Below are 26,116 nucleotides of genomic sequence, written 5' to 3'. Positions count from 1 at the left end.
TAGACAGTTAAGGACTGGGTTCCAAAACACGAGAAATACATTGTACCAGGACGGGGAGGGTGAGTAGTTCAACGAGACCTATGTATTTTGACTTAAGGGTGAACTATTTACAAAGTGAGGTAGAGTGACCAGTCAAAACAGAGTTTTTAATTGAAAATCTAAACATCCATGAGAGGTTAAAACCCTCATGAACATGCATGTGAACCTGAAGTGAAGTATCGCAAATCATAATGCTGACAAACAAAATGCGAAGGAAATGGGTCATAAATATGAATTTTTGACTAACTGAATGATTTTGGGTTAGATTAAAGCGATATATTGTTGAAAAATCCGAAGCTATTTCTCTTCGTGTAAAAGTGTAATGATAGCCTCCCAACCCTGGTGATCTTCGTGTTGTCGAACCCAGTCCTCAACTGTATACTTAAAAAGGTCTGATGCAAACCCTGACACTCTTTGCAATAGTTTCTTCATCCTTCGTCACAGTGATGTACCCGGCTATATATTGCATCAGACTGTTCACTTGTGATCGGATCTTGAGAGCCACTGGAAATCGGTAAAAGAAAACATGATTCTGGAAATATTAGCCAACTTTACTGGCTTGAAGTTTATATTTCTGTCCTCACTTGCACTTCTGTTATCGTGGCTCACGTACAAGGTTGTGGAAGAGCGGTTGTCACCCTTACGAAGGATTCCCTGTCCTCCGGGTGCCTTGCCGTTGATCGGCCATCTTGTCACACTCTTTCGCTCTGGAGGATTCCTTAAAATGATACGGATTTGGACAGAACAGTATCCATCCTTGTTCATCGTTCACCCTGGATTTGGGATTGGAATAGGTGGGTAGACTGACAGCTACAGCATGCTGTTTTGTGTGTTTGGGTAGCACAGGCTGGGTCAGGCTGCTAATCCACAATCCTGGCATGACTAAGAAAAGAAGATCAAAAGGTTACCGAAGGTCACCACATCATAACTCCGAATTATTTTTTCTGCTTCCCTGGGAAAAGGTCAAAGGTGCCATAACTATGACAATTAATAAGCACTTTGCAGTTACCCAAGATTTATTGCATCATCTGCGCATAATGCTGAGTTTTATTCACATATTTTCAACGATAAATGAAAATATATTCGAACATTAGCACCAACCGGTCTCAATGTGGACTTTTCATTTCCCTGGGTAGATAGTTCAATTGGTTAATTGAATTAGAAGTCGTCGTTCTCAGCTGTGTGAATTTCCATGCTTGTGTGTTGTTTGAATTGTGCATATTTATGTAACACAGTTGTTCTCTTACAATAACAAAGGCAGTTCAGCAAAAATGTGGGTGAAAAATATGCATGGCATGCATTCACTATAATTGGCCCATATCACTCGACGTCAAAACAAAAGATTTTGCCCGTCGAACCTCTCATTCAGTGTGAGGCTGGACGGGCAAAGACAATGCAAAGACAAAGCCTTTATTCCCTACGGACTCCAAAATGGCCGCCAAGTGATAAAAGTGAATATTGTCATTTTTGTCAACCTATTTTCGTACCTGAGTAGGATTATGATTATTTTAAAAGTTCAAGGTCAATTGGCCCATTTCACAATGATCCCAACTCATTTCAACCCCATCAAAAGTTGCTTTGGCAGCCTTATTTAGAATTAATCTTATATGCAGAGGTGTGTGTTCAATTGGATGGTCCCTGGCATGTTTTTTTTTTCCAGGGGAGACTCCCATATAAAAAGGACGGGGGTGCTTGTCATACCTTTTAGGAGCTAAAAAATCGGTTTTGGTACCTGTTAAGGTGTTCAGCCTCAAAAGGTCCACAGCGGGAGCTTTAGGGGTACCTTTTAGGGTATTGAGCCGAAATTATGACAGGAGACATTAATTATTTTGACAATTAACTAATTTTTAATTAATCTAATTAATCTAATTAAAACCCATAATTTGGTACCTCTTACGGGTGAAAAAAAATTCATGCCAATTGCCCAGAAGACAGCATCTTGGTACCTCTTAGGGGTTCTTTTCAAAATTTCTGACCAGTACCCCTGTCCTTTTTATATGGGGGTCCCCCTCCCCCGGATATTTTTGTTGACGGCAGGCTGACCTGGTGCTTCTGTCTAAAAGATCTCCAAAGATTCTCAGAGTAAAGCTATTTGGGCCACTGGGAATAATTATATAGATTCAATGCGCAATGAACATTCCAAAGTTTGTTGTCTTTTATGATGCAGAAGGTGTGGTAATTGGCACCTCTTGTTTTGAGAGAGAGCCTTAAGCTTACAGATAAATGTAGTCTGAGTTTGACAGTACAAGATTTTTGTTCTGAGCCTGTCAGGTACAAAGGATAAAACCACACCAGTCTCCCCATTTTTTTGTCATACAGGGCCCAGGTTTTGGTCCAAAGACTATGTAGTTACTACAGTAACTATGATCATTTTTTCCAGGTGGCTATATGGTGTATGTGTCCGACCCAGAGCTGATAAGATTTGTAACAGTGAAAAATCCTCACAAGTTTGAACGCACCAATTTTTTGAGTTTGGTTGTGCCAAGTATTAGCAAAGGATTGTTTGCAGCAGTTGGGAAGGCACATGCACGACAAAAAAGGATTATTGGCCCAGCATTTAGCTCTGCTAATTTGAAAGGATTTTTTAGTACATTCCAGGAAAATTCAACAAACCTTTTGCAGGTAAGACTTAAGGATAGTGCCTACTATTGTTATAATTGCGCATACGTTCTGCGCATCTCAAGGTTCTGAGGTTTCCTATGCAGGGGCAGATCCATACCGGTTTCCACCATTTTGCGGAAATGAGTCAGAAACATGGGAAAGGGGACTTTGCAGAGTTAAATTTCTCCCCGCCCCCCCCCCACCCAGAAACATTTTCTTTTTTTTGGAAACCCTTCATTATTAATTTTATCCTAGATCTGCCCCTGCATATGGGTGACCTGCTTACTAATACAGGTATATTTTTGCATGGTTTAAAATTATATTAGAGGAAGCAGAACTGAGCAATTGGGCCCGGCTGACCATGAATTTTTCAGAGATAATTAAGCTTCAATTTGGAAAATGAATGCCATACATTGCTCTGTATTTTAAAGCAATGAACAAGTATTGTTGATTATTTTGGGATTTCAATAACACTTGTTTAGATCTGCTTTCCCTGCATATTCATAAACAAAAAATATATGCTTGAATTAATAGTCACCGTCCTTAATAACAAGAGAAAAACGTGGAAATGTAATAAATAACACCCAAAATGTATTCTGGTTTTTTTTTTTTTATACACCATCTTTGCTGGAAATAAACTGAGCCAATTACTAAACTTCTTCATTTTTCTGGGAACCAAAATTATGTAAATCTGTAAAAAAAAACTAAGGGTTAAAGTGTTTCTTACATCTACTAAATTGGTTGTCACCAAAAAAGGATATCAAAGCTAGATTAATGGCAAACATGTAGAAAAGGTTACCACACCTTGTTTAATAGTGTGTGAGGTCAAAAATTTATATGATGCTTACTGTACCAAGTACAGCGGAAACCATAATTCCCTAGTTTTAACCAATGTTGAACAAGCCAGTCCCAAGTGCAAAGCTTCTTGGCTTAGTTGACTTGTTGGAATACTCAGTTTTGATTGTTCATATTGACCATATTTGTACAAAGCTTGCCTAACATATTGGGATGTTGAGGAAGATAAATACTGTTTGTCTATTAAACAAAGTTTATTTTAAGAACACCATTATCAAGGCCACTATGTATAATGTACGCATCTGCCACTAGCCACCTCCACTTCGGTGATTAGTTGCTAAATGGCGTCAGATAGTTGTTTCATGGCGACAGCAACGTGAGCACCTGCTAAGCAGGCTAGTCCCTCCTAAAATATGAACTCTAGTCAGTCGATTATGGTCTCTACTAAGTTATAAAAGGTGAAACAAGCCACAGTTTCCCAGTGTTTTGTGGGCACATTTTCATCAAGTGAGTATATTGTGTGAGATCTTTTTCTTGTTGTTTTGCAGCATTGGGGAAAGCAACTGAATTATAAATCCAAACACTTCATCGATGTAGAAGTTTTAGGGGACTTAAGTCATCTTACACTCGATGTGATTGGTCAGACTGGGTTTGGATACAACTTCAATACCATTCTGGGTGGTGACAGTAAAGTGTCCAAAGCATTTGCGACAGCATTTTCTGCCTTGGATTTCAATTATTTAGTCTGCAAGTTTCTGATCCCTTACTTTGAATATCTGCCTCTAGCTGCGAATAAGAAATTCAAGTTGACAAAGGAAGTCACAGACAACACTGTTTTGGAGGTATCGCTATTTTTTATAGCAAAATATGGTAATAATTATTCTTTTGCCAGAACATTCTTAATGTTAGACTGCGAGCAATTTCTCTTTTGCTTTGGAACCCGCCGAGAGCAAGTAATATCTGAGGAGCGAAGCTTCAAGTCGTTAGTAGCGCTTGCTTAGGGAGACGTTCGCGCTACTCGCGACTCGCAGCTTCGCCTCTCGAATGTCACGTTCTCTGGGCGTATTTTCGAGCAAAAGAATGACTGCTCGCAGTCTATCTTAATGTGTGTTATACTAGTTGAAATGATTATTCATAATTCTTTGATTCTTAAAAGGGCTGTCAAACTTGTCAAAAAGTACAAGGAAAGGTTACGTTTATACAAACGTTGGCCGTGTAGCACTTATATTTTGAACAGAGTTAACTGAATAGAGTGTAATGGTTCATATGGGATTGAAATCTAGCACTTCACATTACACTCTATTCAGTTAACTCTGTTCAAAATATAAGTGCTACACGGCCAACGTTTGTATAAACGTAACCTTTCCTTGTACTTGTACATGTTCATTGCCGTGACTTTAACATCTTCAGTTCCCACGGCCTTCTCCCGTCTGACCTTGTAGCTCAGTCGGTAGAGCGGCGGAGATCCAACCCGAAGGTCGTGGGTTCAATTCCCACCCTGGTCAGAGTTTTTCTCAGTCCTTGTGTGGGCCCATTTCCATCAGTAGGGCTAACGCTCACATGGTTCATATGGGATTGAAATCTAGCACTTCACATTACACTCTATTCAGTTAACTCTTGTCAAAAAGTAGGCGCCCAATTTAGAAAATAGACCTCGTCTGTTATTCGAGCGCTTTTGCGAAACGTAATGAAAAGGCAAACAAGAGGGAAAAAATGTGCTTAGCATTGTCTGCCTTGAATTTTTCGGGGCGGACGCCATTTTGGCACGCGCAGAAGCCCGAGATTCAGTGCAGTGAAAATATCCTTTGCGTTCTATAAGCCTTCGTTCACTTCGATTTGACTTAAAAAACTGAAGAGGATTTGTTACACGTACTTTCTTTTCGTGGACTTCGTGAAGTTTTCAATTTTTGTTCAGATATAAACAGCGAATCGAGGCAAAAGTAGCCGGCCGAAGATTCATTGGTAAGTAGGTGGCCATTTTGGCCGGCTACCGGCCCATTTTGACAGCCCTGCTACGTATTAGGTAAGAGAATTTAATATGTTCTTCTCTATTTGAAAAAAATAGTAGGTCACCGAATTCTTAGTACTTTTTAAGATATTTTCCAAAACCTGAATTTTGTAGGATCCTAAAGCATTCCTGTACCGTTGCCATGGCAACATTAGGGACTCGCTGACACCCTCAAAAAAATTGGCGGACAACAGCATTGGTCAAATATCAAAACCTTGCCCTACTGAAAGGATCGGTCGGAAAACTCACTGTTACTTGTGGAAAAGCCTTTCGAGTCTCCGTAAAACTTGATTATTTTTTTCATATTTGATGGTTAGATGGATGAATGGCTTGTTTGTCACTTTAAGATATTAATGTGACGTTGGCGATGCAGATACGGAATTAATGTAATGATTATAAAATGTGATGACTGTGTGATGTAGTAGTCGTTGGAGTAATTATTTGCAAATGAACATGACAATTTGATTCATGAGAAGTCTTCATTATCTTTCCGCATTTATTGCTAAATAAAATAATATTTCATCATAAAACAGGTTATTCAAGAGCGTCGTATACAAAAGCGTGAAGGGAGCTATTCACCTGTGAATAAGGATCTTCTTGATCTGTTAATGGATATGTACGATGAAGAAACTGATTCAAGAATGAGTGATGAAGAATTAAGATCCCAAGTATGCTTATGAATTTTCTTTTTGCTTGAATGATGCTGGGAAAATAAGTTGCGTGCACATTCTAGTAATTTGTTATGTTTCAATTAAGTAGGTGCAGGAAGCCATGACCCGGAGCCTACAACTATTCTGTTTCGTGTAACGGCGTTTTCACAGACCGATTTATTTTTAGATTGAATTTCCCGCGAATGAGACTCCCACAGGAGCCCGATGACCAATTACAAGAAATTAAGCTGACGTCATAGGTTCACCGAACCGGAACTGCTTTGTTTTTTGACCTAATTCGAGGGAAGGGCTAGTCTAAAAATAAACCTACTTGTGAAAACGCCGTTTCACAGACGTTGTATGGAAGTTGCACGCTCCAGATGGGCTCCTGGTAGGTGATAAGGAACAATACTGATCAACAGATCATTTTACAGTTCTGTGCTCAGTTATCAGGCCTTTGAATAAAAGCGAGGGTGAAGTTGACCTTGTTTTGATACAAACCTCACTGCTTTTCTTATGTCTATAGAAACTCGTTGGCCTCGCGACAACATGAGTTACAGAAGAAAGCAATGACGTTTGTATCAAAGCAAAGCAAGGTCAACTCCAGCCTCGCTTTTATTCAAAGGTCTGGTAACTGATCACAGAACTGTAAAATGGTCTATTCTCCACTCGTACAAATCCCATCATAATACACCTATTTTACCCCCCCCACCCCCCAAAAAAAAAATTGCGTAGGTATTGTTTTCGATTTCTCTTGGGGACATTTTCATGTCCCAGGAGAAATTGCAAACAATAATTATGCAAAATTTGGGGGCGTAAAAGAGGGGTATTATGGGATTTGTGCAAGTAGAGAATATAAGAATGAACTGAAGAAAGGCTTCGTCTCCCATTGAAGCCGCGTGAATTTTTCAGGCGTCTATAACAGACGTAATGCTGGGGGTAACCCTGCGATGGACTAGCATCCCATCCAGGGGGGAGTATAAATACTCCTAGTCGCTTCATGCTACAGAAACCGGAGATAAGCGCCGGCCTGATGAGCCTTCTGGCTCTTAAGCAGAGACTTTTTTTTACCTATAACAGACAATTGCTTAAATTGTCCAGATAAGTGCAGGGATCACTGCTATCTTTCGTGCGGAAAACGGTCGTTTCGCCCATATGATGATTCGCTTTCACTTGAGTCGTTTCGCCCACAAAATTTTAGTGCAGATTATCGCGCTTTCCTACACAAAACGTGGCCAAATGTTGGGAAATTTAGATCATTTGAATCAATCGTGAATTTGCTTTGGGTCCCGTTCTGAACGAGGCAAGTTCTGTGGATGATATTCTCAAAAGTTATGTCCTGTCAACCAGGAGTAGGGATTGCACAGTTGGTTATTGCGCGGCCTAAGGGCCTTCTGTACGAGAGGTCCTGAGTTCGATCCCTAGTGACCTCACATCCTTGCTTCGACTTCTTTCCACTCTGTATCACTTCAGGTAGCTTTAAATACCCTTAAAACGGAGCACCAATGGACCGAGGGGGTAAAATTAGCGCACCGCGGTCGGCTTCCTTGGAGAATACCCTCTAGAACCTAAGAGGGTAAAGGAACTTCCGACGTTAAATACGGTGTACCTTTACCTTTACCTAACTTGTTTTTATTACAGTAGCAGTTAAGTATCGCTTTTAGTAATTTTAATGCATTGGAACATGCGTTGGCGATACACGAGTCGACGTAAGTGTAGGCGAATCATTGTGTGATCACAACGACTTGTCGACGAAAGGACTGTAATCTCACGTAACTTGTAGACCCCGACCTTTCGACCGTTTACTGCTGGTCTTTTTCGGGCGATAAGGGATCATTATTTACCACGACGACGACCAATAATCACCCATTTTATGATGTTTCATTTACATCATTGTAAATGTGATTTTTGGGTATCAAAATGTCGTAAAACGGCCGGAGACTTCCATTTTGGCCCTTGGAGTGTGAATTGACTTCAGTTTTACTGTATGGAAGTTTTGATATTTTCAAGCGAGTCAATTAAAATGTTGCACTTCATTCAGAATTATTAAATTCCTAACATTTAGCTGATCAAAGGTTTACTTTGTAATGTGACCTTTTGTTGTAGGTGTTCACCTTTATTCTGGCGGGCAATGAGACGACTAGTGTGGCCATGGCTTGGACCCTTTACGAACTTGCGAAGAATCCGCAAATTCAAGAAAAACTGAGGAAGGAGATAGAAGCTGCCTTTCCAGACGACGAAGAACTGACGTGGGAGAAGCTGGAGAAGTTGCAGTACCTTGAAAATGTTGTCAAAGAATCACTGCGAGTTCATTCGCCAGCTGATATTACTAGTCGAGTTGCGTTATCAGATGTTGAAATTGGAGGATATTTCGTGCCAGCAGGAACGTATATCCTTCTTCCCATTGATGCAATGCAACGTTGTTCTTCTTTTTGGCCAAATCCTGATACCTTTGATCCCGAACACTTTCAGGAAAATGGTGATTATTGCTCTTTTTGAGTCTTAAGTAGTTAATTTTTTATTTCTACCAATAGAGATTCTTCCATATTTTCTCGTTACTCAACGGAATGAAAAACTTAAGCGTGCGTTAGAAATGAGATGTTATAGTTTCCTTTGCTATAATCAATGTCATATCCAAGATGCGCAAATTAAATAATAATTTTACGTCACAAACTGCTGCGTAGTGCAAAATTTCTTTGAAAACAGCCGAGGAATGCGAAGCAGTTTGTGACGTTAACTCGAGAATAGATCCATGCCTCTCAAATCACGGTCGTGGGTCCAAGATACTGCTAGTTCTGCCAAGTTTAGGTGGCTTCACGGCACAGAAAAAGCGAAATTCCGGGTAACAATGCTTACATACGTTTGCTTTGGATGGGGAGATTTATATTAGGAACGTGAAATATTTGTGTTTTGGCGCATTTTAACAATCTGTATCGAGCTCTAAGCCTGCCACGTACTTTGTGACAAGAAGAACGCGTATTGTGTGTTTTCAGCGTATTACAGTAAATAACTGAGATTTATTTATTTATTTAGCTTATTTAGTAAGCCAATAAGGGCTTCGAGTAAGTCGGGCCAGTGGCCCGTTTCTCGAAAGTCCCGATAGCTTTTCGGGCTCGAAAAGCCATTTGTGAAACTTGCAACCGCTTGATTTGGAAAGCCGATCCTTTGACAAGTATTCAAGGTAACAAAAAGAAAAATTACTGTGAAGTTTGACGACTTAAATCCACTCCGTTTTTTAGATACAAAGGGAATTGTGGCACCCGAAAATGGCCCGTAGAGTTTCGGGACCTTCGAGAAACGGGCCCAAGAACGGTTTAAACGCAGTATCGGTGTTTGACAAGGTGTATGTGACAAAAATGGGATCTTTCTTGAAAAGTCATATGTATAATTATAATTTCAAACCACACCCATACACAATCTATTATGGTATGGAAACGTTCGGTAAATATCACTTCAAATATAAACTATTTTTCGGCGTTATTGGTGGGTGTATTTTTATAGCATCCACACCCATTTGGTCAAAACGTTTTTGCACTGACGTCTTCGGCTTTGCAACGTAGGCTAACTGCATTGTTGACCTTTTTTGACAGATAAGCATTCTAGCATCCAGCCTTATTCATATTTTCCATTTGGATGTGGGCCGCGCATGTGCATTGGCTACAAGTTTGCGTTGATGGAGTTAAAAGTTGTCATGGCAACATTGGTAAAGAACTTTTCTTTCAATGAAGTTCCCGGATGTGTGGTGAAAGAAGTCAACAAAGGAACCACTCAACCGGATGGACTGAAGTTGCGCATTGCTCCAGTGAAAAGCTAATGCTAAGAAAGGAAATTAGAAGGAACTTTATTGAGTGTCTAGTAAACCCTCATGCATCGTTATTCATTCTATTTGGTTAGCTATGATTAAACGATTCATTTTCTTCTTTTTTCTTCGTACTTAAAATCCAACGGTTTTTACACATGCCATTCCACGAGCAGAAATGGCCTTTTTATTTGATTGAACCAAGAGAAAATGAGGGGGGGGGGGGGGGGTAAAATAGGTGTATTATGGGATTTGTACGAGTGGAGAATAGACCATTTTACAGTTCTGTGATCAGTTACCAGACCTTTGAATAAAAGCGAGGCTGGAGTTGACCTTGCTTTGCTTTGATACAAACGTCATTGCTTTCTTCTGTAACTCATGTTGTCGCAAGGCCAACGAGTTTCTATAGACATAAGAAAAGCAGTGAGGTTTGTATCAAAACAAGGTCAACTTCACCCTCGCTTTTATTCAAAGGCCTGATAACTGAGCACAGAACTGTAAAATGATCTATTGATCAGTATTGTTCCTTATCACCTACCAGGAGCCCATCTGGAGCGTGCAACTTCCATACAACGTCTGTGAAACGGCGTTTTCACAAGTAGGTTTATTTTTAGACTAGCCCTTCCCTCGAATTAGGTCAAAAAACAAAGCAGTTCCGGTTCGGTGAACCTATGACGTCAGCTTAATTTCTTGTAATTGGTCATCGGGCTCCTGTGGGAGTCTCATTCGCGGGAAATTCAATCTTAGTACTGCCAGGGCTGTGGATTAGCAAATGAATGAAGGGCGTAGTTTCTAAAGAAACTGTGGTGCTGCTAGAAATGAGAGTCCACATTCAGACCGGTTGGTTCTACTGTTTGACAATAACTGAATTTATCGTTGAAACTCAGCATTATACGCAGAAGGTTGGTTCTACTGTTTAAAAATATTTGGATTTATCGTTGAAAATATGTGAATAAAACTCAGCATCTAACCACACGGCTATCTGAGGCCTTTCCCTACATCTACAATGGTACTACGGAAAGCCACCAGAATCTGGAACAAAATTTATCTTCCAAATCGGCACCCTTAATCCTCACGGTATTAACGAACGCTTTTCATTTACTAACTAATGTATTCCTAATTTTTACGTTGCCATGTTACCACCAATAGCGTAGCCCCTACTCTGCTATAAAAACTACACATAACCCATAATTCCGCGATTCGCTCTGACGAAGGGCTAACGCTCGAAACGTCAGCTTTAAGAATCTCTGTACGGTGGCCAACTTACATTATCAACTCCGTTGATAAAACCAAATTTATGTGGATTAGCAGACTACCCAAAACAACGTTTATAATCGAGGCTAAAAACAGACAAAGTAGCACGCTAGCTGTCAGTCAGTCCCTGAATACTGAATATTTAACAATTATTCCATAAGCGCGCGTTGGATATGAGATGGTAGATAGCCAACGAGGCGCGTAGCGCCGAGTTGGCTATAACCAGTCTCATATCCAACAAGCGCGAATGGAATAATTGTTTTATTAAATTCCTTCAACTCCAAAAATTTTGAAGTACGAAATACGAGCGGAAAAAGCGAGCAAATCCGAGCGAAATCGAAAAAAACTTGATGAGAACTGATGCGATGTTGTGCAATACCTTGTTGTCAGACAGACGCAGGCTCATCACAAAAACATTTCTTGCCTTTTCGCGTACTTCTAAACGTCGGAATTGATCCAAACTTTCCACAAAAAAAGTTTTTTTTCTCCTTTTTGGCTTTATTCAAAGAGAAATTTGGCATTCCGACGAAAACATTTTTGGTTTAGCAACGCTTAACGCAATCATTTACCATATAAGGTCAAACCAAGGTATATGAGCTGATAACCGAGATTGAGTGAACCAATTAGAGCACGCGAAATGCATTATCCGAGGTTGAGAATTTAATAAATACCTATATCCACCTATTCCAATCCGAAATCCAGGGTGAACAATAAACAAGGATGTATACTGTTCTGTCCAAATCCGTATCATTTTAAGGAATTCTCCAGAGGGAAAGAGTGTGACAAGATGGCCGATCAACGGCAAGGCACCCGGGGACAGGGAATCTTTTGTAATGGTGACAACCTCTCTTCCACAACCTTGTACGTGAGCCACGATAAAAGAAGTACAAATGCGAACAGAAATAAAACCTTTAAGCCAGTAATGTCGGCTAATATTTCCAGAATCATGTTTTCTTTTTTCGATTTGCAACAGCTCTCACGATCTGATCACAAATTAACAGTTTGACGCAATATATAGCCAGATATGTGGGTTATTTTTGCAAACCTTCATCACTGTGACGAAGGATGAAGAAACTATTGCTAAGAGTGACAGGTTTTGCATCATACCGTAGACAGTTAAGGACTGGGTTCCAAAACACGAGAAATGCATTGTACCAGGACGGGAAGGGTCAGTTGGTCAAAACGAGCTCTCTGGTTTGGGGGTTATTCACCCTTGGCTTCCTCGGAAACGAGACCTATCTATTTTGACTTTGGGGTGAACTATTTACACAGTGAGGTAGAGTGACCAATCAAACAGAGTTTTTAATTGAAAATCTAAACATCCATGAGAGGTTAAAACAAACTTATGAACATGTGAACCTGAAGTATCGCAAATCATAATGCTGACAAACAAAATGCGAAGGAAATGGGTCATAAATATGAAGTTTTGACTAACTGAATGATTTTGGGTTAGAGCGATATATTGTTGAAAAATCCAAAGCTATTTCTCTTCGCGTCAATGATAACCTCCCAGCCCTGGTGATCTTCGAGTTTTCGAAGGGCAACCCTAAAACCAAGAATCCGAATCTGGAATCCGAATCCGGAATCCGGAATCCGGAATCCGGAATCATAGGTCATTGTTTTACCAATACAGAGAGGAAAAACTATCCTAAACATTGATAAAAGCTACCCTTAGGCCTAAAAACGTTTGTTTAGGCCTAATTAGGCCTAAGGCTAGCTTTTATGAATGTTTAGGATAGTTTTTCCTCTCTGTATTGGTAAAACAATGACCTGTGATTCCGGATTCCGGATTCCGGATTCCGGATTCCTGGTTTTAGGGTTGACCGTTTTCGAACCCAGTCCTCAACTGTACAATTAAGGTCTGCTGGAAAACATAACCCTCTGCACAATAGTTTCTTCATCCTTCGTCACAGTGATATACCCGGCTGTATATTGCATCAGACTGTTCACTTGTGATCGGATCTTGAGAGCCACTGGAAATCGGTAAAAGAAAACATGATTCTGGGAATATTAGCCAACTTTACTGGCTTGAAGTTTATATTTCTGTCCTCACTTGCACTTCTTTTATCGTGGCTCACGTACAAGGTTGTGGAAGAGAGGTTGTCACCCTTACGAAGGATTCCCTGTCCTCCGGGTGCCTTGCCGTTGATCGGCCATCTTGTCACACTCTTTCGCTCTGGAGGATTCCTTAAAATGATTCGGATTTGGACAGAACAGTATCCATCCTTGTTTATTGTTCACCCTGGATTTGGGATTGGAATAGGTGGGTAGACTGACAGCTACAGCATGCAGTTTTGTGTGTTTGGGTAGCACAGGCTGCTAATACACAGTCCTGGCATAACTAAGAAAAGAAGATCAAAAGGTTACTGAAGGTCACCACATCATAACTCCGAATTAATTTTTCTGCTTCCCTGGGAAAAGGTTAAAGGTGCGATAAATATGACAATTAATCATAATAATAATAATAATAATAATAATAATAATATTGTCATTTTTGTCAACCTATTTTCATACCTGAGCAGGATTATGATCTTTTTAAAAGTCCAAGGTCAATTGGTCCATTTCACAATGATCCCAACTGATTTTAACCCCATCAAAAGTTGCTTTGACAGCCTTGTTCAGAATTAATCTTATATGCAGAGGTGTTTGTTCAATTGGATGGTCCCTGGCATATTTTTTTCTGGGGGAGACTCCCATATAAAAAGGACGGGGGAGCTTGTCATACCTTTTAGGAGCTAAAAAATCAGTTTTGGTGTTCAGCCTCAAAAGGGGGTACCTTTTAGGGTATTGAGCTAATAATTTGGTACCTCTTACGGGTGAAAAAAAATTCATGCCAATTGCCCATAAGTCAGCATCTTGGTACCTCTTAAGGGTTCTTTTCAAAATTTCTGACCAGTACCCCTGTCCTATTTATATGGGGCTCCCCCTTCCCTGGTTATTTTTATTGATGGCAAACTGACCTGGTGCTTCTGTCTAAAAGATCTCCAAAGATTCTCAGAGTAAAGCTATTTGCAAGAGTAGGACGCAAGATTGGACCACTGTGAATAATTATATACCCGCTAGCTTCAATGCCCAATGAATATTCCAAAGTTCGTTGTCTTTTATGATGCAGAGGGTGTGGTAATTGGCACCTCTTGTTTTGACAGAGAGCCTTAAGCTTACAGATAAAATATTAATGCAGTCTGAGTTTCAGTACAAGATTTTTGTTCTGAGCCTGTCAGGTACACAGGATAAAACTGGACCAGTCTCCCCATTTTTTGTCATACAGGGTCCAGGTTTTGGTCCAAAGACTATGTAGTTACAGTAACTATAATCATTTTTTTCCAGGTGGCTATATGGTGTACGTGTCTGACCCAGAACTGATAAGATTTGTAACAGTGAAAAATCCTCACAAGTTTGAACGCAGCAATTTTTTGAGTTTGGTTGTTCCAAGTCTTAGCAAAGGATTGTTTGCAGCAGTTGGGAAGGCACATGCACGACAAAAAAGGATTATTGGCCCAGCATTTAGCTCTGCTAATTTGCAAGGATTTTTTAGTACATTCCAGGAAAATTCAACAAACCTTGTGCAGGTAAGAATTAAGGATGGTGCCTACTAATTGCGCATACGTTCTGCGCATCTCAATGTAAGGTACTCAGGTTTCCTATGCAGGGGAAGGTTCATACCGGTTTCCACCATTTTGTGGAAATGAGTCAGAAACAAAGGAAAGGGGACTTTGCAGAGTTAATTCTCCCTCCCCCCCCCCCCCCCCCCCCTTCCCGCCCCAGATACATTTTCTTTTTTTTGGAAACCGTTCATTATTAATTTTATCCTAGATCCGCCCCTGCCTATGGGTGACCTGTTTACTAATACAGGTATATTTTTCCATGGTTTAAAATTATAATTATTAGAGGAAACAGAAGTGAGCAATTGGGCCCGGGTGACCATGAATTTTTCAGAGATAATCAGTCTTAGCTTCAATTTGGAAAATGAATGCCATACATTGCTCTGTATTTTACAGCAATGAACAAGTATTGTTGATTATTTTTGGATTTCAATAACACTTGTCTAGATAAATTTTCCCACATATTCATAAACAAAAAAAGATATGCTTGAATTTAATAATAGTCACCGTCCTTAATAACATTGTTTCTTGCATCTACTAAATTGTCACCAAAAAAGGATATCAAAGCTTGATTAATGGCAAACATGTACAAAAGGTCACCACACCATGTTTAATAATGTGTGAGCTAAAATTTATATGATGCTTACTGTACCAAGTACAACGGAAACCATAATTCGCTAGTTTTAACCCATGTTGAACAGGCTAGTCCCAAGTCCAAGGCTTCTTGGCTTAGTTGACTTGTTGGAAAACTCAGTTCGGTGAATAGTTGCTAAATGGCGTCTGATAGGTGTTTCATGGCGACAACAACATGACTGCCTGCTAAGCAGGCTAGTCCCTCCTGAAAATAATATGAACTCTGTTCAGTCGATTATGGTTCTGTGGGCACATTTTCATCAAGTGAGTATATTGTGTGAGATCTTTTTCTTGTTGTTTTGCAGCATTGGAGAAAGCAACTGAAAAATTATAAACCCAAACACTTCATTGATGTAGAAGTTTTAGATGACCTAAGTCATCTTACACTCGATGTGATTGGTCAGACTGGGTTTGGATACAACTTCAATACCATTCTGGGTGGTGACAGTAAAGTGTCCAAAGCATTTGCGACAGCATTTTCTGCCTTGGATTTCAATTATTTAGTCTGCAAGTTTCTGATCCCTTACTTTGAATATCTGCCTCTAGCTGCGAATAAGAAATTCAAGTTGACGAAGGAAGTCACAGACAACACTGTTTTGGAGGTATCGCTATTTTTTATAGCAAAATATGGTAATAATTATTCTTTTGCCAGAACATTCTTAATGTTAGACTGCGAGCAATTTCTCTTTTGCTTTGGAACCCGCCGAGAGAAAGTAATATCTGAGGAGCGAAGCTTCAAGTCGTTAGTAGCGCTTGCTTAGGGAGACGTTCGCGCTACTCGCGACTCGCAGCTTCGCCTCTCGGATGTCATGTTCTCTGGGCGGATTTTCGCGCAAAACAATGACTGCTCGCAGTCTATCTTAATGTGTGTTATACTAGTTGAAATGATTATTCATAATTCTTTGATTCTTAAAAGGGCTGTCAAAATGATATTTTGGAATAAAATAGATGTTAATGCTGGTAAGCAAATACTGGGCAGCGCCTGGGAGGAGAGTGTGACTTCCCATCACGTGACTACCTTATTTGGCTCTTTCATTCATCCTGCCATGCGAGCCTTCTCAGTTTGACATTTCCAAAGCTCAACCAGTTCTGTTTTTTCCGTTCAGCAATTTAATCTTTGCTGGGGAATTTGCTGACCTCACAAACGTGGTTTTCTACGCCCCCTGCTACCTCAAACCATTTATTTATTACTGGAACTCGGGAACAATTTATTGAACGGCTTCACACCGTTGATCCTTCCGCACCATCTTGTAGCTCGCGTATACCAAGCGTCCATCTGACCAGCAGCGAAACGTTTACGCTCCACCGTGAACCCCTTTACTTCAAGTGCTTCTGCTGAGGAAGTTTCATTCTATATAGATCCACCAGCAACTGTCACCATCCCTGATGATGCGCTGCTTGAAACAGCAGTCAAAACGGTCAAATTTTATTCCAAGATGGCGTCTAAGCAAGGAGAGCTTCACACACAGACACGTCCCCAACCACGTTAGCCACTCTTATTTCCATCATCGTGGACGAAAATCGAGGAATCTACCACCAAATCAGTTCCTGCTCCAACCTCACGAGCCTCCGCCTCAATCTGTGCAACCTCGACAAACTCCGCGCCATTTGCTACTCACCGACGACTTCGACTTAATCGCCAGCCTTCTCAACCATCCCAGTGCCAGCAACAACATTCCTTCCCCATTTTTCAAGGACAGTCGCCGTTATGAGTTCATGTTTCAACCAAAGTTAAACACGCAACATTAAAGGGTGAGTATCTTGAGTTTGACGCGGTGCTGCCAGAAAACTCGCGCCTTTCAGACAACGACCTTCCCGCGCTTTCCATTTCCTTTATCGGTAAACCACAAAGCGTTCTTCCCTCCTCTCAGAAAAGTAAGCCCAGCTCGATTCTTGTCGGCATATTTTGTATGTTGTGCTGCACTTCTCACTTCTTTTCCCCAAAGGGCGGTAGAGATGTTCCCCTATCAAGCGACTATTCGATTACCCAAAGGAAGTTGTGGGTTTGGCATGGCCTTCCTATGATGTTGACTTTCGTAGGAAAACAGCCACAAACCTCCCCCTCCAAAACAGATATCTAACCCAGGGTCCAAATTAACTTGTGCATTTTGACCTGTTTTATGGATACCAGAAAGCAACGACCGCATGGTCTTGTGTATGCGTCAAGCGTTATCTTTTTGCTTTCAAAAGCGCACATTTTGGAGAGAAAATGTATCCTACCTCGAATGTACATGTAATAATGAAATCTATCTGCCCCCTAGTTTGTCGAAAATTTCAGCTACAGAAACACCAGTCACACCCTGTCAAACACAAGCCGCCATAGCGTTACATTCCTCACACCAGTCCTTGAATCTCTTTACTGAGTCGTTTTTCCCCCTGCAATACATATGTTATGAGAAATGACGGCTTGTGACGTTATGGAGGTTGTTAACGGAAAAACTCCTTCATTTCTATTTCAAAAACAGTTGCAGGATAAAAAGTAAGACACCTGTTGGCCAACAGATCTGACCTTAACAATAGGTTGCCCACTGGCGACCAGTTGTGAAATTCTGGTCGCCAGTACTCAATTTTTAGTCGCCTTAGCAACCAGGAAGGCGCAATTTCAGACCCCGTAACCTGCCTCCAGAATAATCCCCATTCACCCCTGAGGGAGCTTCTGGGAATGGCCCGGAAAGACCACTACTACCTTGACAAAGCCCTTCCCGTTGGCCTACGGAGTGCCCCTTCATTTTTAATCAGCTTTCCGTATCCTTTGAGTGGTTCGTTACGCATTATTTAAAGATCCCTTCCATCATCCTCATTCGGGGGTTTTTTAATAAATTTTGAAAACTTTGAAAAGAATTGATGTCTGCTAACACGAAGCTGTACATGGCCAGGTTGGGGGACAATGTTTTTGCATTGGCGAGTGGCAAAGGCGAGTGCAACTAACTAGGATTTCATAAAAATGTTCAACGTCCGATAGAGAGTAGAACGTACTTTGGGGGATTTCTTGTTATTCTAGTTGTTTTATTGAATTTGAATAAATGGAAGCGGATCGAAGTGAATAGGTGAGAGTCGCGCGATTCAAGCTTGTAGAAAAAGTAGGCGGGGCTAACTTAGGGAGTAGCTGGCGAGGTTTTACGATTGTCGTCTTTAGGTGGGGGCCTCTACCCATTCTGGACGATTTTCTTCGTTGTTCCACCACCTCCCCTCCTCCCTCTGTGCAACAGCCATGCGTTAGATTCTTACCCCCCCCCCCTGACTTCATCGAGTTGAGTATTTCCCCTCCCCCGAGAAAAACCTGCCCTACCCAAGTTCTGGAGTTTACTGGAATTATGCTTTACTCTGTCCAAATGCAGGCTAGGCTCCCTGAGCATCATTTAATGAGAACCCGCACTGTCCTTTCCGATGGTCTCCAAAAGGGCTCGTTTTTCTGCATGATTTCCCGTCCCTCATCCGGGTCCTTACAGTTCGCTTGAAAGGTTGATACGCATAACCAACCTAACCCACAGTCTCCAAACCATGGCAGGTCTTTTTCCTTAACAGGGAGCTCTGGAAGATGTTGACTTGTGGCAACTTTCTTTTTTTTTCGACTGGTGGAATGTGATCGGCCTGTTCCCTCCCCCTCCCTCCCCGTTCGACCTGCTCACAAGTTCACCCTGATCTCTTTCATTACTCATCTGTGCAATACAGTCTCCTACGGCAAGATTATGTTTATCTGGCAGCACTTGACAACCTTTACATTGAGTCTGGCTGTTCCCTGGACCTTCTGGCAATGCCAGCCCTTCACAAAAGTTTGAAGGGGATCAAGCTCTCCCATGGGAATGCAAGAAGGCTTGCCACTCGATCACCTCGTCAGTTCTCCATAGCATCTAAGTATACTAAGTTACAACCTTTTCAGTCTACAAATGTTGACTCCTTTATGTTATGGGCTGCATTTACCCTTTCATTTTTTGGCTTCTTAAGAAGCAGTGAATTTACCTGCAATGGCAATTTCGACCCTCAGTCCCATCTTGCTAGAACAGACATTTCTTTCCATCCCAACATCCTTCACCCTACTTAATTTGACACTGCAATTTAAAAGTCCAAAACTGACCCTTTCTGGGAGACAGCCAGGCTCACTTTTGCAAGGTCAAACTCAGACCTTTGTGCATCCTCTGCCCTGCAAGATGATACGCTCCAAACTGCAACTCAAGACCCTGGCCAGCTACTCTTCAGCTTCTCCTGTGGACCAAATCTCACCCAGACTTCACACACCAACAACTTTTGGTCTCTCTTAAACCTCTGTGACAATGACAGCTCCTCCTCTGCCTCTCACAGTTTTAGTATTGGTGCTGCTACAACCGGCGGAACCACTGGCATTTTCAACTGGCTCTTCAAATTCTGGGTCGCTGGAATTCTAACTCATACCAAGCTTACATCAGGACTCCAACGGAAACAATATGTCAGGTTCCTCAGTCATTGGCCTCTTGCTCCTCCTGCTAACAATCCCCTCGAATCCTTGAGAGCACTTGAGTATCTCATTGAAACTTGGGTTTTTCTAACAATCAGTAATGATCTGACAGTTCCTTGGATAACTTTCTTCATATTTTGCTGTATCGTCCTGAACCTATAGTGTTTTCACCTATGGGTACAGCAATCATGTTGGCATCCCCCTGGAAGCCTGCTGTGTGTGTTTGCACTCCCCCCACCCTCATTTCTCCTCGATACGATTGCCTTTAATTCCCTTTTTCAGCCACATGCCCGCCATCACATGGGTGAAAGCACTATCGTAAGCTTAATGCCATGTTTCTCCTTTAAAACAAAAAGAAAACAAGGCCCATTCGGCACTTGAGGGCTTTCTGTGACATTCTCTTTCCTTGGGCTTTCTGCCCTCTCAAGTTCATGTAGTACTATTGCGAATGACTATTTTGAGAGAAATGTTTTGCACGAGGGTCCTATCCCCTCCAGTCAAATGTGTTGTGTGAGGGTCCTATCCCCTCCAGTCTAATGTTTAGTGTGAGGGTCCTATCCCCTCCAGTCTAATGTTTAGTGCGAGGGTCCTATCCCCTCCAGTCTAATGTTTAGTGCGAGGGTCATATCCCCTCCAGTCAAATGTTTTGTGCGAGGGTCCTATCCCCTCCAGTCAAATTTTTTGTGCGAGGGTCGTATCCCCTCCATTCAAATGTCTATTTTGAGGGTCCTATCCCCTCCAGTTAATTGTTTTGTGTGAGGGTCCTATCCCCTCCAGTCTCTATGCGATGCCCATTGGCTTTGGTTTTTTATGCTCATGTCGTACTTTCGACCCCTATCTCCACTCGTCGGTTCTCTACTTTCACCTTTGGGGCAGGCAATGTTTGCTTTTCGCTATTGCAACTCCGTGGAGATGGGGTCATTTTTTCTCCCTGTCAAATTGGGAGCAAAACCACTAAATGGGCTTCACACAGGGCACACCTCGTTTATCTCTCGGCGTTTTGGGCGGGGAATTGCTGCCTGCGGAACCCCTTCAGCCCTGTGCTAAAGCCCCGTTAGGGAGGGGGCATATTGTTACTCTGCTGGACTGGGTTAACGTGGCCCCAGGACATTATGCCAGCAACTATGCCCGCCTTGCAATACAGGCATGAGGCACCCCCTCGGCTAGTTGCCGAGGCCCCTCATCCGGTGGTCCATACCGGCGGTGGGTATTATCCGCGCCTTGCCAGTACATTCCCTGCCACTCGTTTACGCCCAAGTTGTGTGTATTGTCTTTTATTGCGCACCAAAGCATTAACTTGTCAAAAAGTAGGCGCCCAATTTAGAAATTAGACGTTGATTGTTATTCGAGCGCTTAAGGCGCGAGCTTGCTAGGGGGTTCTGGGGGTATGCTTCCCCAGAAAATTTTGAAATTTAGATACCAACATTTATCCCTTTTTGTGTTTATTGTCATTCTTTAACCACTTCGTTGGTGATTGCTCTACTGAGTAAGAATCCGGTGAAATGAAATGAAATCTTAATCTTGAGGACTGAAATCACAGAAATTGTGTGGTTTTTTATCCAATACTCAATCTATGCAAAAGGTAATGAAAAGGCAAACGAGAGGGAAAAAGTGTGTTTAGCATTGTCTGGCTTGGTTTTTTCGGGGCAGACGCCATTTCGGCATGTGCAGAAGCCTACGATCCAGTACAATGAAAATATCCCATGCGTTCTATAATAAGCCTTTGTTCAGAGGATTTGTTACAAATACTTTTTTTCTTGAACTTCGTAAAGTTTTCAATTTTTGTTCAGATATAAACAGCGAATTGAGGGGAAAGTAGGCGGCCGAAGATTCATTGGTAAGTAGGTGGCCATTTCGGCTGGCTACCGGCCCATTTTGACAGCCCTTCTACGTATTAGGTAAGAGAATTTAATATATTCTTCTCAATTTGAAAAAAAAAAGTAGGTCACTGAATTCTTAGTAGTTTTTAAGATATTTTCCAAAACCTGAATTTTGTAGGATCCTAAAGCAGTGCTGTACCGTAGCCATGGCAATATTGGGGACTCGCTGACATCCTTAAAAAAATTGGCTGACAACAACAGTGGTCAAATATCAAAACCTTACCCTACTGAAAGGATCGGTCGGACACCCACTGTTACTTGTGGAAAAGCCTTTCGAGTCTCCGTAAAACTTGATTATTTTTTTCATATTTGATGGTTAGATGGATGAATGGTTTGTTTGTCACTTTAAGATATTAATGTGACGTTGGCGATGCAGATACGGAATTAATGTAATGATTATAAAATGTGATGACTGTGTGATGTAGTAGTCGTTGGAGTAATAATTTGCAAATGAACATGACAATTTGATTCATGAGAAGTCTTCATTATCTTTCCGCATTTATTGCTAAATAAAATAATATTTCATCATAAAACAGGTTATTCAAGAGCGTCGTATACAAAAGCGTGAAGGGAGCTATTCACCTGTGAATAAGGATCTTCTTGATCTGTTAATGGATATGTACGATGAAGAAACTGATTCAAGAATGAGTGATGAAGAATTAAGATCCCAAGTATGCTTATGAATTTTCTTTTTGCTTGAATGATGCTGGGAAACTAAGTTGCGTGTACATTCTAGTAATTTGCCATGTTTCAATTAAGTAGGTGATAAGGAACAATACTGATCAATAGATCATTTTACAGTTTTGTGCTCAGGCCTTTGAATAAAAGCGAGGGCGGAGTTGACCTTGTTTTGATACAAACCTCACTGCTTTTCTTATGTCAATAGAAACTCGTTGTCATTACAACATCATGATTTACATAAGAAAGCAATGAGGTTTGTATCAAAGCAAAGCAAGGTCAACTCCAGCCTCGCTTTTATTCAAAGGCCTGGTAACTGAGCGCAGAACTGTAAAATGACCAAATCCCATCACATCACACCTATTTTAGCCCCCCAAAGAAATTTGCGCATGCATTGTTTTCGATTTCTCTTGGGGACATTTTCATGTCCCAGGAGAAATTGAAAACAATGATTATGCAAAATTTTGGGGGTAAAAGAGGTGTATTATGGGATTTGTGCAAGTAGAGAATATAATAATGAACTGAAAAAAGGCTTCGTATTCCGTTGGAGCCACCTGAAATTTTCAGGCGTCTATAACAGACAATTGCTTAAATTGTCCAGATAAGTGCAGGGAAACGGTCGTTTCGCCCACATGATGATTCGCTTACACTTGGGTCGTTTCGCTCACAAAATTTTAGTGCAGATTATCGTGCTTTCCTACACAAAACGTGGCCAAATGTTGGGAAATTTAGAGCATTTGAATCAATCGTGCATTTGCTTTGGGTTCCGTTCTGAACGAAGCAAATTTTGTGGATGATATTCTCAAAAGTTATGTGGTTATTGCGCGGCTTAAGGACCTTCTGTGCGAGAGGTCCTGAGTTCGATCCCTAGTGACCTCACATCCTCGCTTCGACTTCTTTCCACTCAGTGTCACTTCAGGTAGCTTTAAATACACTTAAAACGGAGCACCAATGGAACGTGGGGGGTAAAATTAGCGCACCGCGGTCGGCTTCCTTGGAGAATACCCTCTAGAACCTAAGAGTTAGGGTAAAGGAACTTCCAACGTTAAATACGGTGTACCTTTACCTTTACCTAACTTGTTTTTATTGCAGTAGCAGTTGAGTATCGCTTGTAGTCATTTTAATACATTGGAACATGCGTTGGCGAATCGGCGTAAGTGTAGGCGAATCACTGTGTGGTCGCAACGACTTGTCGACGAAAGGACTGTAATCTCACGTAGCTTGTAGACCCCGACCTTTCTACCGTGCACTGCTGGTCTTTTTCGGGCGATAAGGGAACATCATGTCTACAAAGTAAGTGACTACATCGTCAGAGAAACGATCATACTTCTTATTAATTATTTACCACCACCACGACAAAAAATCACCCATATTATGATGTTTCATTTACATCATTGTAAATGTGATTTTTGGGTGTCAAAATGTCGTAAAACGGCCGGAGACTTCCATTTTCGCCCTTGGGAGTGTGAATTGACTTCTGTTTTACTGTATGGAAGTTTTGATATTTTCAAGCGAGTCAATTAAAGTGTTGCACTTCATTCAGCATTAGTAATCCTAACATTCAGCTGATCAGAGGTTTACTTGGCAATGTGACCTTTTGTTGTAGGTTTTCACCTTTATTCTGGCGGGCAATGATACAACTAGTGTGGCCATGGCTTGGACCCTTTACGAACTTGCGAAGAATCCGCAAATTCAAGAAAAACTGAGGAAGGAGATAGAAGCTGCCTTTCCAGGCGAAGAAGAGCTGACATGGGAGAAGCTGGAGAAGTTGCAGTACCTTGAAAATGTTGTCAAAGAATCACTGCGACTTCATCCTCCAGGAGATACTCCTAGTCGAGTTACGTTATCAGATGTTGAAATTGGAGGATATTTCGTGCCAGCAGGAACGTATATCCTTCTTCCCATTGATGCAATGCAACGTTGTTCTTCGTTTTGGTCAAATCCTGATACCTTTGATCCCGAACGCTTTCAGGAAAATGGTGATTATTGCTCTTTTTGAGTCTTAAGTAGTTCATTTTTTATTTCTACCAATAGAGATTCTTCCATATTTTCTAGTTACGCAACGGAATGAAAAACTTAAGCGCGCGTTAGAAATGAGATGGTATAGTCTCCTTAAGTTTGCTATAATCAATGTCATATCCAAGATGCGCAAATGAAATAATAATTTTATTAAATATGAATAATTCTGAACGTTGGGTGTTTGGAGATTTCACTTTCCGCTACATTTTTTTTCAAGTTGGCAATACTTTGCGCATTTATATGCTCACCATGGTCGCCATCGTCAAGCAGGGCTGATCTCGCCTATCTGTAATTGCTCTTTAAAATGCACCTAAACTCAAATATCTTTCATTTACAATATTAATCTCCCCACCAAAATTAAAGCAAACATGTTTTTAATTACTATTCTTTCCTCAAAATTTCGCTTTTTACCTGCCGTGAAAGACGCGTTAAGTTATCAAAACTAGCAGCGGTAATTGTGATATGACATGCATTGGTTCATTCTCGATTTTACGTCACAAACTGCTTTGTAGTGCAAAATGTCTTTGAAAACAGCCGAGGGATGCGAATCGGTTTGTGACGTTAAATCGAGAATAGATCCATGCCTCTCAAATCACGGTCGTGGGTCCATAATACTGCTAGTTCTGCCAAGTTTACGTGGCTTGTATGGCACAGAAAAAGCGAAATTCCGGGTGGCAATGCTGACATACGTCTGCTTTGGATGGGGAGATTTATGTTAGGAGCGTAAAATATTTGTGTTTAGGCGCAACAAAAGAAAAATTACTGTGAAGTTTGACGACTTAAATCCTCTCCGTTCTTGAGATACAAAGCGAATTGTGACACCTGGAAATGGTCCCGTAAAGTTTCGGGACCTTCGGGAAACGGGCCCCAGAACGGTTCAAACGCGGTATCGGTGTTTGACAAGGTGTATGTGACAAAAATGGGATCTTTCTTGGAAAGTCATATGCATAATTATAATTTCAAACTACACCCATACACAATCAATCTAGTATAGCATGGAAACGTTCGGTAAATATCACTTCAAATATAAACTATTTTTCGGCGTTTTTGCTTGGTGTATTTTTATAGCATCCGCACCCATTTGGTCAAAACGTTTTTGCACTGACGTCTTCGGCTTTGCAACGTAGGCTAACTGCATTGTTGACCTTTTTTGACAGATAAGCATTCTAGCATCCAGCCTTATTCATATTTTCCATTTGGATGTGGGCCGCGCATGTGCATTGGCTACAAGTTTGCATTGATGGAGTTAAAAGTTGCCCTGGCGACATTGGTAAAGAATTTTTCTTTCAGTGAAGTTCCCGGATGTGTGGTGAAAGAAGTAAACAAAGGAACCATTCAACCGGATGGACTGAAGTTGCGCATTGGTCCAGTGAAAAGCTAATGATAAGAAAGGAAATTAAAAGGAACTTTATTGAGTGTCTAGTAAACCCTCATGTATCGTTATTCGTTATATTTTGTTAGCTATGATTAAACGATTCATTTTCTTCTTTTTTTCTTCGTACTTAAAATCCAACGGTTTTTTCACATACCATTCCACGAGCAGAAATGGCCTTTTTATTTGATTGAACACAAATTTATTTCACTTCGTTGTAGTGAACGAAATTTTTTACTTTATGCAAACACTGATACACATGAAAGATGTATCCTGTAATCTCTATTTATCTGGTAATATTGTATTTTAATAGTAATAATAATAATAATAATAATAATAATAATAATAATAATA

The 26,116-nt window shown here is 41.0% G+C and overlaps 2 protein-coding genes across 4 annotated transcripts; both read left to right on the top strand.

The window, feature by feature from the left end:
- Positions 1-417: 417 nt before the first annotated feature.
- LOC138008100 (cytochrome P450 4c21-like) lies at positions 418-10,013 on the top strand. Its single transcript, XM_068855304.1, has 6 exons — positions 418-833; positions 2,420-2,661; positions 3,984-4,277; positions 5,977-6,111; positions 8,200-8,572; positions 9,684-10,013. The coding sequence occupies exons 1-6, from the start codon at positions 566-568 to the stop codon at positions 9,905-9,907; spliced, it is 1,536 nt and encodes a 511-aa protein (XP_068711405.1). The 5' UTR covers positions 418-565; the 3' UTR covers positions 9,908-10,013.
- Positions 10,014-12,998: 2,985 nt separating this feature from the next.
- On the top strand, positions 12,999-25,877 carry LOC138008099 (cytochrome P450 3A12-like). 3 transcript variants are annotated; one of them, XM_068855302.1, is made up of 7 exons: positions 13,013-13,129; positions 13,232-13,409; positions 14,474-14,715; positions 15,687-15,983; positions 22,230-22,364; positions 23,978-24,350; positions 25,548-25,877. In XM_068855302.1, exons 2-7 carry the CDS (start codon positions 13,340-13,342, stop codon positions 25,769-25,771), a joined length of 1,341 nt encoding a protein of 446 aa, XP_068711403.1. In that variant the 5' UTR covers positions 13,013-13,129; positions 13,232-13,339; the 3' UTR covers positions 25,772-25,877. The 3 variants fall into 3 exon arrangements, with proteins under 3 accessions (XP_068711402.1, XP_068711403.1, XP_068711404.1); XM_068855301.1 differs by having other exon boundaries at positions 12,999-13,409; XM_068855303.1 differs by lacking the exons at positions 13,013-13,129; positions 13,232-13,409 and adding an exon at positions 13,471-13,574.
- Positions 25,878-26,116: the final 239 nt, after the last annotated feature.

Source organism: Montipora foliosa, chromosome 6, assembly GCF_036669935.1.
Source record: "Montipora foliosa isolate CH-2021 chromosome 6, ASM3666993v2, whole genome shotgun sequence".
Classification (NCBI taxonomy): domain Eukaryota; kingdom Metazoa; phylum Cnidaria; class Anthozoa; order Scleractinia; family Acroporidae; genus Montipora; species Montipora foliosa.
The sequence above is the reverse complement of the archived record's forward strand: the minus strand, read 5'-3'. Positions and strand labels throughout refer to the sequence as shown.

Coding starts and splice junctions, on each gene's coding strand:
- LOC138008099 (XM_068855301.1), top strand. CDS start 13,142: ATGATTCTGGGAATATTAGCCAACTTTACTGGCTTGAAGTTTATATTT. Junction 15,984..22,229: donor CAGACAACACTGTTTTGGAG/GTATCGCTATTT, acceptor ATCATAAAACAG/GTTATTCAAGAGCGTCGTAT. Junction 24,351..25,547: donor CGAACGCTTTCAGGAAAATG/GTGATTATTGCT, acceptor CTTTTTTGACAG/ATAAGCATTCTAGCATCCAG.
- LOC138008100 (XM_068855304.1), top strand. CDS start 566: ATGATTCTGGAAATATTAGCCAACTTTACTGGCTTGAAGTTTATATTT. Junction 4,278..5,976: donor CAGACAACACTGTTTTGGAG/GTATCGCTATTT, acceptor ATCATAAAACAG/GTTATTCAAGAGCGTCGTAT. Junction 8,573..9,683: donor CGAACACTTTCAGGAAAATG/GTGATTATTGCT, acceptor CTTTTTTGACAG/ATAAGCATTCTAGCATCCAG.